At 39.1% G+C, this 15983-nt stretch overlaps 1 protein-coding gene and 1 long non-coding RNA gene across 2 annotated transcripts; both read right to left on the reverse strand.

Annotated features, from left to right (window-relative positions):
• Positions 1 to 9735: 9735 nt before the first annotated feature.
• Positions 9736 to 10394, reverse strand: LOC149029202 (uncharacterized). Its single transcript, XR_016172378.1, has 3 exons — positions 10257 to 10394; positions 10073 to 10172; positions 9736 to 9945 (listed from the first exon to the last, which is right to left on the reverse strand). It is a non-coding gene; the product is annotated as an uncharacterized LOC149029202 (long non-coding RNA).
• Positions 10395 to 10554: 160 nt separating this feature from the next.
• On the reverse strand, positions 10555 to 12528 carry LOC149029203 (protein FAR1-RELATED SEQUENCE 5-like; the record flags this gene model as incomplete). The annotated part of the gene is made up of 1 exon (XM_089142626.1): positions 10555 to 12528. A coding segment is annotated over exon 1 (1974 nt), but the record flags the coding sequence as incomplete, so codon positions are not given.
• Positions 12529 to 15983: the final 3455 nt, after the last annotated feature.

Raw genomic sequence — 15983 nt, forward strand, 5'->3', positions numbered from 1 at the left:
GTTGTGTCTCTGATTATCGCGCATACCTAAGCCCCCTGATTCCTTTGACATGCAAAGTCTCTTCCAGCTGATCCAATGAGTTTTTTGTTTATCCCCATAATTACCCCAATAAAACTTTGCATATGTTTTCTTCAGATCAGCGTGGATGCTGTGTGGTAGCTTGAAGTGGGCACTGGCGAACTGTGGAAGGGCCATCACCACTGATTTGAGTAATACATCTTTTCCTGCTGGAGATAAAAGTTTCATTTTCCAGCTTTCGAATTTCCTATGAATTCTTTCAGTGAGGAAACCGAAGGTATGTGCCTTTGAAACTCCAACTTCCGGTGGTAAACCCAAGTATTTTGTTGGTGCCTTGTTGTATGAGATCTTTAAAATTCTTGAGAACCATCTCCTGAATCTCATTGGGGTGTTAGGACTGAAGACCAGACTGGATTTACTCGTATTGATTGCTTGACCACTTCCTCTGCAGTAACTCGTAAGCCAGGATTTGATGTGTTGTACCCTCTCCAGTGATAATTCTGTGAAAAGCAAAGTGTCATCTGCGAAGAGAAGGTGAGATATGGAGGGTGCTCTCTGTTTGATGGAGATGCCTTTGATGTTGCCTGGCCGTTCTTCTTTATTTAACAGAGCACTGAAGCCTTGTGCGCAAAGAATAAATAGAGCAGGGGAGAGGGGGTCTCCTTGACGTATGCCTCTTGTAGGAAGGATAGAAGTGCTGATGTTTCCATTGATAAGTAGTTTATAGGATACGGACGAAACACAGCTCATCACAAGGGAAATCCAAGATGCTGCAAAACCCAGTTTGCCTAGGACTGCCTTCAGGTATGGCCATTCAACTTGGTCATATGCCTTTTTCATATCAAGTTTGATTCCCATAAGCTTCTTTTTTCCTTTTTTCCTCTTTTTGATGTAGTGAAAGAGCTTATGGGCCATGAAAATGTTGTCTGAGATGAGCCTGGATGGGATGAAAGCTGATTGGTAAGGGCTGATAATGGCCGGCAGATGTTCCTGGAGTCTGTTAGCTATGATCTTTGAGATCACTTTTGAAACCACACTTCCAAGGCTTATGGGTCGAAATTTATCTGCTGTATCAGGGCATGGTACCTTTGGGATAAGGCAGATGTATGAGACATTGAGTTTAGGGTCCATAATACCTGTTGCAAAACACTCAAGAACACAGTTAGATAAAGTAGTGCCTGTATTATCCCATAATTTTTGGAAAAAAATGGGGTGTAATCCATCTGGGCCTGGGGCTTTAAGGGGGCTCATAGCAAATAGAACAGCTTTAATTTCTTCCTTGGAGGGGGGAGAGCAGATTTTTTGGTTCATTTAAGGGGTAACTGCTAGATGAGTAGCTGATAGAATAGAATCTAACTCTCCAACATCAATGGGTTCAAAAGTAAAGGCTTGTGTGAAATGTGAGGTGAGAATAGAACGAATTTCTGATTTTTGTGTGGTCCACTCCCCCAATGAATTCCTGAGCTTGAGAATCTTATTAAATTGCCTTCTTTGCAGGGTGGAAGCATGAAAGAAAGAGGTATTGCAATCACCTTCTTTGAGCCATGAGATTCTTGATTTTTGGAGCCAAAGTTGTTCCTCTCTAGATAATTCCTGAGCCAGTAGGTTTGTAAGATGATTGATTTTTTTTTGAGAGAAAGTTGCCTGAGATAACCTTTGCTCTTTATCTAACTCTGCGGTAAGTTTCTTGATGTTGTGCTGAATATTGCCAAATGTAGTTTTATTCCAGATTCTAAAGGTAGATTGAGTGATGCTCATTTTCTTTGACATCTGAGCTGCTAGTGAACCATCGTGAGTTGAGTCCCAGATACCAGAGGCTAATGGTTTGCTGTCAGGATGACTAAGCCAAGCATATTCAAATCTAAAGGGCCTCTTTCCCTTCGTAGTTCCACCCGCTAGATCGAGGAGCAGAGGAGCATGGTCAGAGCCAAATATTGGTTGAACAAACAAAGCAGCCTCAGGATATAGATGTCTCCATGACAAATTGCATAGTCCCCTGTCGAGCCTTATGCGTATAGAAGCCTGACCTAGTCTCTTGTTTGTCCAGGTATATCTTGCACCATTATAACCCAAATCAATGAAGGCACAGGTATTAAGCATGTGTTTGAATCTTGCACAGTCATGAGTGAAACCTCTTGAGCCTCCTATTTTTTCCCTCCAGCCCAGATGAGCGTTAAAGTCACCAATACAAACCCATGGCTCGGTTCTAAATGTGGCAAGGTTTTCAAGTCTCTCCCAGGTATAGGTTCTCTGATTTTTTTTTGAATCACCATATATGAATGTAGCATAGAAAGGGGGATCATCCAATATAGTGATTTGAGTATCAATCAATCTCTGGTCAGCTGATATGATATGTACTTTCAGGTGGGACTTCCAAAAGAGAGAGAGACCACCTGCTGTTTCGAGTGGTGGTACATGGAAAGAATCAGACAAATTGAGTAGTGATTCCAGTCTCTTGACATATTGTGATGGTTGTTTGGTTTCCATGAGAAAGAAGGTATCAGGTTGTTCCAAAGACTTTAGTTTTTTTAGGAACCTCCTAGTTGCAGGGTTACCAATACCCTGCACATTCCAACTCAGAAATTTGGCTGGAGCCCGTGGATGCTCTGCTTCATATCCACGGGCGTATCCGTTAAAAAATGTTGGTTCACAGCGTCATGTTCCATTGGGATAATGGGGTCAACTTCAGTGGGAGTGGGAGTAGCCATGGCTACAGCGGTTGAGTGTGTGGGAGACACAAGAGGATTGGGTTCTTGGGCAGTGGTAGGCTGTGATGGTTCAGAAGTCGGCTTGGGCCTTTTAAACTTTTTGGGAGAGATGGGGGGTGGGTTAGAGGGATCGCGAATGGTATGGGTTTGAGAATGGATTACTTGTGGAGGAGTGTGATAGTGTGATGATTGGGCCAGTGGGCCTTGAGTTGTTAGGAGAGGTTGGGGAGGAGGAGTGACAGTTGTTATTGGGTTAAGGGTAGGGGAAACAAAAGTTTGTTCATGAGGGCCCATGTGTTGAAAAGGGATATGGGATGGCGGTTGGGAGATGGTGACACCAGACATATGTGGTAGGAGGTGCATCATATGTTGATGCCAATAGGCGAGTGGGGGCATAAGTGTCTGTGGATGGGTCGATAAAGGGGAAGCTGGGTAAGGGCCCAATGGGCTCTCAATGTTGGATTTTTGTTTGCTGCTGTTCTAACACCCTCCGGTTTCCTCCGGTTCTCCCTTGGATTTTTGACACCTGTTAAATTCTAATCCAACGATCAAAACCATTTCATTTTCAAAATAGAGATGGGGCTTGAACGAACTTTTTCCCTCGTTCAGTTTTTCCCTCTTCAGCTGCCATCGTTTGAAGAACTCAGGTGTTCTTGTTCCGCTGTTCTTCCATTTGAAGACCTCAGGTGGTTCGTTGCCGCTGTTCTTCCATTTGAAGAACTCAGGTGCCATCGTTCGCTGCCGCTGTTCTTTCATTTGAAGAACTCAGGTGCCATCGTTCGCTGCCGCTGTTCTTCCATTTGAAGACCTCAGGTGCCATCGTTCCTCACGAATCACCGGATTTTTGTCGCTTCAACCATCATTCGTTGTTCTTTAGTTGCAATATCAGAAGGTGAAGAAGTTCTGCAACTCTCGACCTCTCTCGGCCTCTCTACCAGGTAGACTCGTTTTTTCATTTCTTTCCCAAACAAAGAACAGAGAAAATTAAGGCAACCGAAATCCCTCTGTTCCACGGATTTGCTCGAATGAATTGAATTTTTTTTCTTTTTTCCTTTCAAAAGGCAACCGAAATCCCTCTGTAGCTGTACTTGGTGGACAAAAATCCATCTTTGGTCTGTCACAATCTCTCTCGCTTTCTCTCCCCCGCTCTTCTCCTCCTTCCTCTGAGTTATCTGTGTTAGTTGTTACTCATTTATGTCAACTTACAAAGTCTGAATGCCCTTGGACTGCCAGAGAATCCCATTCAACCTCAATGAAAGGTAGCAACCAAGAAATTAATGGTTGACCAATTGCATATTTCGGATTAGTCTTCACGCCATTGACGTTTGCAGTTCTCATTGCAGCTCTGGTAAAAAGTTGTCATGGGTTCATCTGGAGACCTTATCTGAATTTGCCTGTAGTATGCTTCTCCATGGTTGCAATATGGACATGATGCTGTATAAATAATTTAAAGCACAATGAAAATCTGAAGTCAAGTAATTTTTTTATTTCTGCATTTTTGGCTTTTTGGGTAAAATTTTCTTTTTTGGAGGGGGGTTGGGGGAGGGAAGACTGGAGAGTGACAAAAATGTGTAAATATGCATAAAATGGGGACGTTGTCGATGTAGATATCCTCTACTGTTCTAAATGTAAAGTGAACGCATGAAACGAAGATGAATATCAAGTATCACCATGAAAAAGATGATGAACAACAAGTAAGTTGGGAGCACTATCAACTATTTGAGAGAAATAACATGCTCAAATCATTGTTGTGTAGGCAACTACATGACCATAGGTGTTAGAGCGCTGCTTAGGCATTCTATAGTTGAATGATAATTTTGCAACACTGAAGCAATATCGATGCAGTATGACATGAGAATACCAGATGTGGCCGAATGTGTTTTACTGAAAAACAGAGTGCCTAATGTGCGAAAGCCAAACATAATAACAAAGCATGGGACATAGTATAAGCATATGACAACAAGACATGTTGGATGCAACAAAAAGACTGGATGCCTATATGACAGTTTGAAAACTGTGGTGCAAATAGATACAATTAGGTACCCTAGGAAGTAGGAAGTCCTCAAGATACAGTACTTTTGTTGATATACTTGTCAACTAATGTAGCCTATCTATATTGAGTACATAATGGGTATGCATGTATATAACTCAATGAGATAAATGTCCTCATCCTGTTGTGTTGCATAGCTAACTTATTTAGTTAGTTCTGCTTTTACAGTTTGCTTGCTATTCTTAGCTTGTTTCCTAGCTAGATTCATAGTAGGCAAGCTTCTACTTTGCATCTACTTTACAATTTAACATGCAAGAGTCGACTGCCAAGGTAAATCAATTCTGCTCTTCTTTGGCAGTCGCAGTACCCTTTTTCTCTTTTGTCCTTGCTGCTAGTACTGCCTATCTAGATTTGATAACATCGCAAAATTGATTTGCACCAACAAAAGAAGCTTTTATATGGATCATCCAAGACTTCTTGGTAAACATAACTAGAAGATCTTAACTTTCTATAGAAATTGATTTGCATAGGCAGTGAATAATCAAAAGAACAATTGAAGAAAAAGGGACTGCTTGCCAGATGATAAAAATCATGAAACCAAGCTGATCTATACAGGACTTTGACATCGGTTATACCATTTCAAGGGCCCAGACATAAAAGATAAATACTAATTTTTCTGTTCATTATGAAAAAGTTGAGGAAAAAATACTAATTTTTTTATTCATTATGAAATTTAGCAACTTTTTCATAATGCCACATTGCCAGATAACTTTGACATCGGTTATACCATTTCAATGCTAGAGGGTTGGAGTACCAAGAATGCACTTCTCAATGCTTTTTTTTTTTATTTCCCTTTGCCTGTTTTTTATATTTATGTTGTTCTGCACTTTCTACCTTAAATGCAGTGAACTCCAACTTGCAACTAACAATTAACCTGTTTTTGATGTTTATGCTATTTTTTATTTTCCTTCGCATGTTTTTTATGTTTTTGATGTTTATGTTGTTCTGCATTTTCTACCTACCTTCACCTTTGAATTTTCCTTTGGACAATTGAGAAGATTTTCATGGCATGAACTCCAACTTATATATCCTCAACTGGGGCCTTCCAAACAGATAAAGATAAAAGCATAAAAAGAGAAAAACACCATTAATCACATACTTGAGTAGGTTCAGCTAAACTGAATCCTTGGTTCCAAAGGCTGGGTAGTTCTTAGATAAATGAGTCTTTAGCTCAACTGGAAGAGCACATGGGGTCACACCCATGAGGTGGTGGTTCAAGTCCACCAAGACTTAGAAAGAATTTTCCGTTCATCTTTCTTTTCAGAGCAGAAAAAAGGTACACATGCTGCCCCACTTCATGGATATGGCTTTGAACATGGGTCTATTGTTGCTGCTGGTTGGGAGTAAATCTAGCAATATACCTATGCTCTCCCCGTGGTCTTCCTTTCATGAAGCTTCTAAAAACAGCATGGTACGTACATAATCTAGTACAAGTACATACTAGTAGTCATGAAAAGCTAACAACAGAATGGAAATAGACCCACACAGGGAATCTGGGTTAGTCCATGTTTAGGGGCGCAGAATTTAGCCAACTGAATGTGTGTAGTAACCAAATTCAGAACTATCTAGTCATTCCTAGATATGTTCCTTTCACTGTTGCCTGTTTCTCCTCCACAAGAGCACAAATTTTCTTGAGGACGATATAGAAACACAAGTTCTCTAGAAGTAACAGTTGCCTTAGTTATGGCTGGCCATGACAGCCTTACAAATTTAATTTTCAGATTCAGTAAATCATTCTATACCATCAAATCTGAGCCTAACTGTCATGTATTTGCAAAAAATCATTGCATCACCTGGCAGAGGTATATTGGCCATGGCTGAATCAAATGCAATTTGTGGGAAGAGATTGGCCTCGATTGGTCTTGAAAACACAAAGGCTAACTGCCAAGCATACAGAAGCTGCCTGGGGGTTGGCAAGATATGCTGCTATTGCACAAGTTACTCAGACCCTTCAGTTCATTTCTGTTTCCACATTTTAGAGTCCAATGTAGCTAGACAAGGAATTTAGAATGAAAAATAGCAACAGACTGATACACTGAATTGCTCTCACCTTCTGTTTTCTTTCTGAACCACAAATACTAATTTGGGTTGTAAACTTAGAACTTTGGCAACTGGCAAGGAGAACGGCTGGTTGGTAGGTTATAAAAGGGGGGGGGGGAAGATGTGAGGAGAGAAATCAGTTGTTTTATGAGTGTTTAAGCATTATTTGGTAGAGAGGCAGCAATGTTGCTGTAGGGGGAGACCAGCCCCATGGTAACCAGATTATCTTGCATATTTTTATTTGTCGAAGTGTTCATGCTTATTATTCCAATTATTGAATCTTAATAGCTCTTGTATTTGATTAGTTATTGAACAGGTAAGTTATTCTTCAAATCAATGAGGAAAACTGGAAACACCTCCTGGGCCGGGAGTGGTCTAACCAATCCCAACAGCAAATTGGACTTTAAAAACACCAAGGAGCTAACAGCACTTAGACTTTAAACACCAAGTAGCAGGAACACTCTTACAGAGAAGAAGGCAGCAGGCCAATTTGCAAAACAGAATTTGAATTAAAGGGATCTGATTTCTAATACTCCACAAGTGGGATAGGTAGAGCCTTAGAGACAATAACATATTCCTAGCTTAAAAACGACAGCTAACTCTAACTACAACACAAGACCATCATGCCAAGGGGTGTGGTAAAATCTTAATTACATACAGAAATTATTAATTACTGTAACTTAAGTTGAACAAAACAAACTAAAAACAAAGGATAAGCTAATTGCCTAAACTCAGCCTAGAAATCCATATTCTAGGCCAATAAAAGAGGTCTCACCTAATACAAAATAAATCCAGGGACCAAAGGCCCATTGCATATAAAACCCAATCCTAAACTAAACTATTTTCTGAGAAAATAAACTCATTTGGGATATGATCTGCATCAGGAATTCTGCTGCATGTTAATAGGAATATTCAGAGGATCCAACTAACAAGAATTGGGGAATCATTGTTAACACACCGCTCTTAAGAAAAAAAAATTAACAATCATAGTTTTTTCTCAAATTTTCAACTTGAATATGAGTTTTTTTCTTTCTTTTTTTTTTTTGGGGGGGGGGGGTTGTTGGGGGGTGGGGGATTGTACAGGTAGCTAGCTCATAAGAGTAATAACTGAAACTTTTAGAATATGGAGAAGACCACACACTGCTACCATGAAATGGTCTTTCAGCATATTTGGTGAGCCAAGGAGGAACTTCCTGGTTTGCTTCTTTCATGAGTTCTTGCAATGGCTTTGCCTTAGGTTTGTTCCCATCATTGAAGAATGCAGTAGCTACGCCCAACTGACCAGCATGACCAGTTCTCCCTATTCGATGAACATAATCATCTATATCTTTAGGCAAGTCAAAGTTGATGACATGAGCAACGTGTGGGATGTCCAAGCCTCGTGCAGCAACATCAGTTGCTACCATAATTGGGGTATTACCACTCTTAAAGGATCTCAATGCTTGTTCTCGTTCCTTCAGAAAAGGCAAATAACAAAAGACACAGGAAACACAAATCAATAACTAAACAAGCATAATGATTGCATTTGAAGCAAATTAGATATCAGCACCAAACAATCAGGTGCTCAAGCCCAGCATGGACACCCGGTGCTGAATGTAAGGAGAAAGCCACACCAGAGCAAGTTGCTGAATACACTCTGAAACTTCTTCATAGAAGGATTTCCCCTGCTGTCCCAGGAATTATGGTATGCTTATCTTGACATTCTTCATACTTTAATTGTTTCAAAAAAGAGGGGGCAAAAACATTTTAAAAAAAAATGAAGAAAAATGAACTTCTATTGAAAGTTTACCTTGTAACTGCTTTTCTTTTTTCTTTGGCAAAATAATTCCTTTCAGGTGGGCAATCAGAAGTCGAAGCAACTTTGAACTTGAATGCTATGAACTGAGGAGCAAACCTGGCATGTTTCATTTTCTTATGCAAGAGCACTTCAGAACACTTGCCTGAAGACATGGGCAGGAAGGCCAGAGAATGTGAAGGCTGCACAAGAAACTCCCCTTGTATGAGCAAAGGCCAACTCCCTAGCACAACTTGGAAAGTACACAGGTGAAGGCGAGTCAGAGGACGCCAAGAAGGGTATGTTTGTCAAAGGAATACACATACTGAGTTCCTGAACCTTGTAGCTCATGGGTTTTGATGCAACTGTTTTGTCATAACCAAAGAACATGATTGGGACATCTATAAACTAGCAATTTCCCTAAACCAAGGGCATGCTGATGCCATGTTAGCACTTAGCAGCACTAGTTCATGAACATTAATGTTGGAGGAGCAAGTTGTGAACCAATATGAGTTGTTACTATCATAGACAGTTGTTACATGAGCATTACATTGAAATCTAACAATAGAAAGCCTAAGACAGAAACCACTATGGCACTAACTGATTATCCAAGCAAACTAATAACATAAAGATAGGAAATTCTAAAACATAATACATAACCAAAAATAAACTGAACAATTGACTAGAGAATCACACTCAGAGGCTTTGGTTAGATTCAAGAGGCTGGGTAGGTCTTAGATAAATGAGTCTTTAGCTCAACTGGAAGAGCACATGGGGTCACACCCATGAGATGGTGGTTCAAGTCCACCAAGACTCAGAAAGAATTTTCCTTTCATTTTTCTTTTCAGGGCAACAAAAAGGTCAGTCTAAAGAATGCTTTTATACTTCATTTGTCTAACCAAAGATCGGATTGAAAAATAAATATCCAATCAAATGGTATGATGGCTATCTAAAACATTATAATAAATTAATCTTCACATAAAATAGAACCAAGTAAAGATCTGAGAGACCTACAAAGATATTGAATCTTAGTGGAATCGAACCACCATCTCATGGGTGGGCCCATGTGCTCTTCCATTTGAGCTAAAGATTCACCTACCTACATAAAGAGTGTTAGCAAAAGTATATAATAAATACAACGCTGGATACACAGGAAACCCGAAAACCCAAAGAGCATTCCAACAATATTCATTCAATCTGATAATGCCAGCAACAAAATAAAGATAATTCAAAGTGAAAAACAATATAATCCTTATATGAACACCTAAACAATGTAGAGAATTGTCCTTGCAAAACCAAGTAACTTGTGGGCCAACCATCAACCAAAACAACGGCACCTAAAACGAATCAACCACCTACAAAATCAGTTTAAGAAAATTACCTACAAATCCAAATGAACAATCTCTATACACCTTATATATGTAGAAAAAACAAGGCAAATTAAGATAAACATTATTTTTAGCAAACAAGATCTTATAGTACCTCTCATACCATGATACTAACTCAAATAAACATTTGTATTTGGAGCAGAAGTTTCCGATGAAGCAACAAAAGACCTGGAAGCATAGCCATCAACATTCACCTACACATGAATCTCAAAAATATTAATAATGAAAATTGACATTAAATGACTAATTATAGATATATCTATGTGTGTGTATAATACCTGAGAAATAGAAGCTTGGGAGGATAATGGAACATGAATAGATTGCTCAACTGACCCCTTTAAATACAACAACATACAGAATGTTAATCACAAAATTGAAGTAGATAAACTAAAGTTACAATACATATAGAGTATGGAAAAGTACCTGAGATGCAACAAATTGACTTGAATCCCCTCCATTGAATAATGTAAAAGTGGGTAAATAGGTACTAGTTGCTTTTGGTAACCTTTTCTTTGTTCTACCATGTATTTCAAGACAACTTTTGATTCGTCGACTTGTTTTGGAGCCTTCTCTTTTTTTCTTCTCTTTCCTTTTAAGTCCTTTTGCAACATTTAAATTTGGCATCTCAACTTGCTCATCACGATTTAGAATTGGTAAATGTAGATTGTTTAATTGTGTACACAAATCATTAGCAACATTGTTCACCAATTTATATCCCTCCTCAGAAGTGGATGCATGTGATGCAATCTTTACAAGTTTATAGCAAAGATGTTTATAACGTTGCGTACAATCTAAATGAACATCAATTTCAAGTTGTGTTCCACTGTTATCTTTCACAACCATATTTCTTGCTCCACGAGTCCATCTTGTCAAAATGTACGCATCAGGAATAAACTTGATGTCTAAAGTGTCCAAAATCTTCAAAGCATGACGACATAAGATGCCAAATGTCTCAAATTTTTTACAGCTACATTGAACCATAGCCTTAGATGGATCACATTCTACTTTGAAGTCCACCTCACTTGAATTAAGAATGCAAACAATATATTTATGTGGGATTGTACTTTCATCTTTATGTTTCACGTAGCAACATCCAACCCATATATACTCATCATGAATTAAATTAAACATTTTAGGAGTATAGACTTCTGCTGCATGTTTCATAATGGGTATGTATAAGAATGAGTTTTTTGGTAGCTTGTTTCTTGACTCAAACTCAGCTTTCAATTCATTCGCACGCTTATCATTGACCACCCTTTCAAAATGCGTAAAAAATTGTACAATGTCTAAAGTAGACTTTGTATATTCTTTTATGTCTGCATTTATACTTTCACTTAATTGTGTACTCCGCATGCCTCCTGTGAATGTATTCTTCATATAGCAACTAGCCCATTTATGCTTAAATCCATAAATGCGATCCAACCATGAACCATCTTCAAAATGTATTTCCTCATCATATTCATACATACATTTTTGCAGTTCTGCAAGGAAGCTTGATCCATCTTTCATTAAGTGACCCAGATGTTTAATCCCATTTTGCATTAAGTGCCAAGTACACAAACCATGCCATGTCCCAGAAAACTCTTCTGAAAAAGCTCTTGCCATTGCGGCATCTTGATCTGTAAAAATGGTTTTTGGCTTCTTCTGTTCATGAGTTTCCAAGAAGATCTTAAATAACCATTTGAATGATTCAATTGTTTCATCATATAAAAGTGCAGCCCCAAATATTAAGACTTCTCTATGATGATTAAATCCAGAAAAAATACCAAATGGCCTATTTTCCTTGTTTGTACAAAAGGTAGTGTCAAAGGTAACCACATCACCAAATAATGAGTAATCTAATCTCATTCTCGCATCTGCCCAAAAAATATTAGCTATCAACTCCTCTTCATCCAATTGTAACCTATATGTAAAAGAGGGATTCAGCCTGACTTGTTTCTCAAAATAACTTAACAAACTCCATGCTTCACCATAACACAAATCACGCTGACGTTTACTGCGGAGATAATTGTAATGATCTGTAGGTGTATAACCAAGACATTGTCTCCCACCTGCCTGCATACCATGGTACTCAAATGCAGCCTTAGTTTTAATTCCAGAATTTTGAGCCAACTCTATTTGGAATCCTTGTGTATCTGAGATGAGTCGTTGTGACCGCATCATGTGAGTAGTAGATGGCATATGGAGCTCGTGATTATGGTCTTCAACAAAATCATGACATTGATATTTTCCATTTTCCAATACCTTTATTCCCATACGAGCAAGACATCCAGTTCTCGTTTCCGCTCGAGGGTTGATGGGAATATTGTCTCCCTTTTTTGGCTTTCGATTACCTTGTTTACTACAAACAAATCGACTTGAAGTTATCATTAACTTATTTGTCTTGCTTGTATTTGAATAGTCCCTTCTGATGCTGAAACCTAATCTTCCTCCATAACTATTATAAAAAGCGTGTGCCTCATTCTCAGAAGCAAACTCCATGCCAATCCTAGGCTTAATGTCATCATTACAACATATCTCAACATCCGGTGTAACGTTTGATTTATCCATGATTCACCTGAAAAATATCGAAGTATAAAAAATTAACCTATTGCTCATCAAATGCTATAACATCTTTATAAACTTTTCGAAAGCCCCCTGTCCAATGATGTTGCCTTCACTGAAATTGTCGGTTGCAAGTTGGAGTTCATGCCATGAAAATCTTCTCAATTGTCCAAAGGAAAATTCAAAGGTGAAGGTAGGTAGAAAATGCAGAACAACATAAACATCAAAAACATAAAAAACATGCGAAGGAAAATAAAAAATAGCATAAACATCAAAAACAGGTTAATTGTTAGTTGCAAGTTGGAGTTCACTGCATTTAAGGTAGAAAGTGCAGAACAACATAAATATAAAAAACAGGCAAAGGGAAATAAAAAAAAAAAGCATTGAGAAGTGCATTCTTGGTACTCCAACCCTCTAGCATTGAAATGGTATAACCGATGTCAAAGTTATCTGGCAATGTGGCATTATGAAAAAGTTGCTAAATTTCATAATGAATAAAAAAATTAGTATTTTTTCCTCAACTTTTTCATAATGAACAGAAAAATTAGTATTTATCTTTTATGTCTGGGCCCTTGAAATGGTATAACCGATGTCAAAGTCCTGTATAGATCAGCTTGGTTTCATGATTTTTATCATCTGGCAAGCAGTCCCTTTTTCTTCAATTGTTCTTTTGATTATTCACTGCCTATGCAAATCAATTTCTATAGAAAGTTAAGATCTTCTAGTTATGTTTACCAAGAAGTCTTGGATGATCCATATAAAAGCTTCTTTTGTTGGTGCAAATCAATTTTGCGATGTTATCAAATCTAGATAGGCAGTACTAGCAGCAAGGACAAAAGAGAAAAAGGGTACTGCGACTGCCAAAGAAGAGCAGAATTGATTTACCTTGGCAGTCGACTCTTGCATGTTAAATTGTAAAGTAGATGCAAAGTAGAAGCTTGCCTACTATGAATCTAGCTAGGAAACAAGCTAAGAATAGCAAGCAAACTGTAAAAGCAGAACTAACTAAATAAGTTAGCTATGCAACACAACAGGATGAGGACATTTATCTCATTGAGTTATATACATGCATACCCATTATGTACTCAATATAGATAGGCTACATTAGTTGACAAGTATATCAACAAAAGTACTGTATCTTGAGGACTTCCTACTTCCTAGGGTACCTAATTGTATCTATTTGCACCACAGTTTTCAAACTGTCATATAGGCATCCAGTCTTTTTGTTGCATCCAACATGTCTTGTTGTCATATGCTTATACTATGTCCCATGCTTTGTTATTATGTTTGGCTTTCGCACATTAGGCACTCTGTTTTTCAGTAAAACACATTCGGCCACATCTGGTATTCTCATGTCATACTTGCATCGATATTGCTTCAGTGTTGCAAAATTATCATTCAACTATAGAATGCCTAAGCAGCGCTCTAACACCTATGGTCATGTAGTTGCCTACACAACAATGATTTGAGCATGTTATTTCTCTCAAATAGTTGATAGTGCTCCCAACTTACTTGTTGTTCATCATCTTTTTCATGGTGATACTTGATATTCATCTTCGTTTCATGCGTTCACTTTACATTTAGAACAGTAGAGGATATCTACATCGACAACGTCCCCATTTTATGCATATTTACACATTTTTGTCACTCTCCAGTCTTCCCTCCCCCAACCCCCCTCCAAAAAAGAAAATTTTACCCAAAAAGCCAAAAATGCGGAAATAAAAAAATTACTTGACTTCAGATTTTCATTGTGCTTTAAATTATTTATACAAAGCATCATGTCCATATTGCAACCATGGAGAAGCATACTACGGGCAAATTCAGATAAGGTCTCCAGATGAACCCATGACAACTTTTTACCGGAGCTGCAATGAGAAACGCAAACGTCAATGGCGTGAAGACTAATCCGAAATATGCAATTGGTCAACCATTAATTTCTTGGTTGCTACCTTTCATTGAGGTTGAATGGGATTCTCTGGCAGTCCAAGGGCATTCGGACTTTGTAAGTTGACATAAATGAGTAACAACTAACACAGATAACTCGAGAGGAAGGAGGAGAAGAGCGGGGGAGAGAAAGCGAGAGAGATTGTGACAGACCAAAGATGGATTTTTGTCCACCAAGTACAGCTACGAGAGGGATTTCGGTTGCCTTTTGAAAGGAAAAAAAAAAAAAAATTCAATTCATTCGAGCAAATCCGTGGAACAGAGGGATTTCGGTTGCCTTAATTTTCTCTGTTCTTTGTTTGGGAAAGAAATGAAAAAACGAGTCTACCTGGTAGAGAGGCCGAGAGAGGTCGAGAGTTGCAGAACTTCTTCACCTTCTGATATTGCAACTAAAGAACAACGAATGATGGTTGAAGCGACAAAAATCCGGTGATTCGTGAGGAACGATGGCACCTGAGGTCTTCAAATGGAAGAACAGCGGCAGCGAACGATGGCACCTGAGTTCTTCAAATGAAAGAACAGCGGCAGCGAACGATGGCACCTGAGTTCTTCAAATGGAAGAACAGCGGCAACGAACCACCTGAGGTCTTCAAATGGAAGAACAGCGGAACAAGAACACCTGAGTTCTTCAAACGATGGCAGCTGAAGAGGGAAAAACTGAACGAGGGAAAAAGTTCGTTCAAGCCCCATCTCTATTTTGAAAATGAAATGGTTTTGATCGTTGGATTAGAATTTAACAGGTGTCAAAAATCCAAGGGAGAACCGGAGGAAACCGGAGGGTGTCAGAACAGCAGCAGACAAAAATCCCTCAATGTTGGGGTGAGGGCTTAGGAATGCTGATGGGTTTTGGTGGGTAGGATAGAAATAAGGGAATGGAAGGTGTGGAAATTAAGTCATAGTATTTGTGTGCAGGGTGGTGTCTGGTGTGGGAGGACAAGGGACAGAGACAGCAGAGCAAGTGGGGACCATCAGAGAACCGTTATGGACTGTGGTTTGCAGTTGGAGGGACGTGCTGTGACAGCCATGCGCCGTTGTACCTGTGGTGCTAGGTACGGTAGGCTGAGTGTGAGGCGTGCCTAATCGAGCATCGTCTCCGGTGCCGACTATCTGAGTCGTCTTAATTCCGGTTTCTAGCAGACGAGGAGATGGTGGTATACCTCTGATTTCTTCAGCAAAATGAGTATCTGCGAAGGCTTCACAGAACTCCATTTCCTCACAACCATGGTGCGTCTGATGTTCTCGCTGTGCCTGATACATGGTATTACAACGGGATTTTTCATGCCCTATAAAACCACAGAAGTCACAATAGAGGGGAAGTCTCTCGTACTTGACCATTACCACCGTGGAATCACCATTTTTTCTTTCCACTTTTAACGATTTCTGAAGTTGACGATGGATATCAATAGTAGTACGAACCCGTAAGTAGCATAGATGTTCACCGAATTGCAAACCGGAAATCACCATTGCTTGTTTGGGTTTATCGATCATTGTGGCTAATTTCAAGGCGACACTGGTTT

Source organism: Hakea prostrata, chromosome 1, assembly GCF_041222555.1.
Source record: "Hakea prostrata isolate BN-2017 chromosome 1, UWA_Hpros_2, whole genome shotgun sequence".
Lineage (NCBI taxonomy): Eukaryota > Viridiplantae > Streptophyta > Magnoliopsida > Proteales > Proteaceae > Hakea > Hakea prostrata.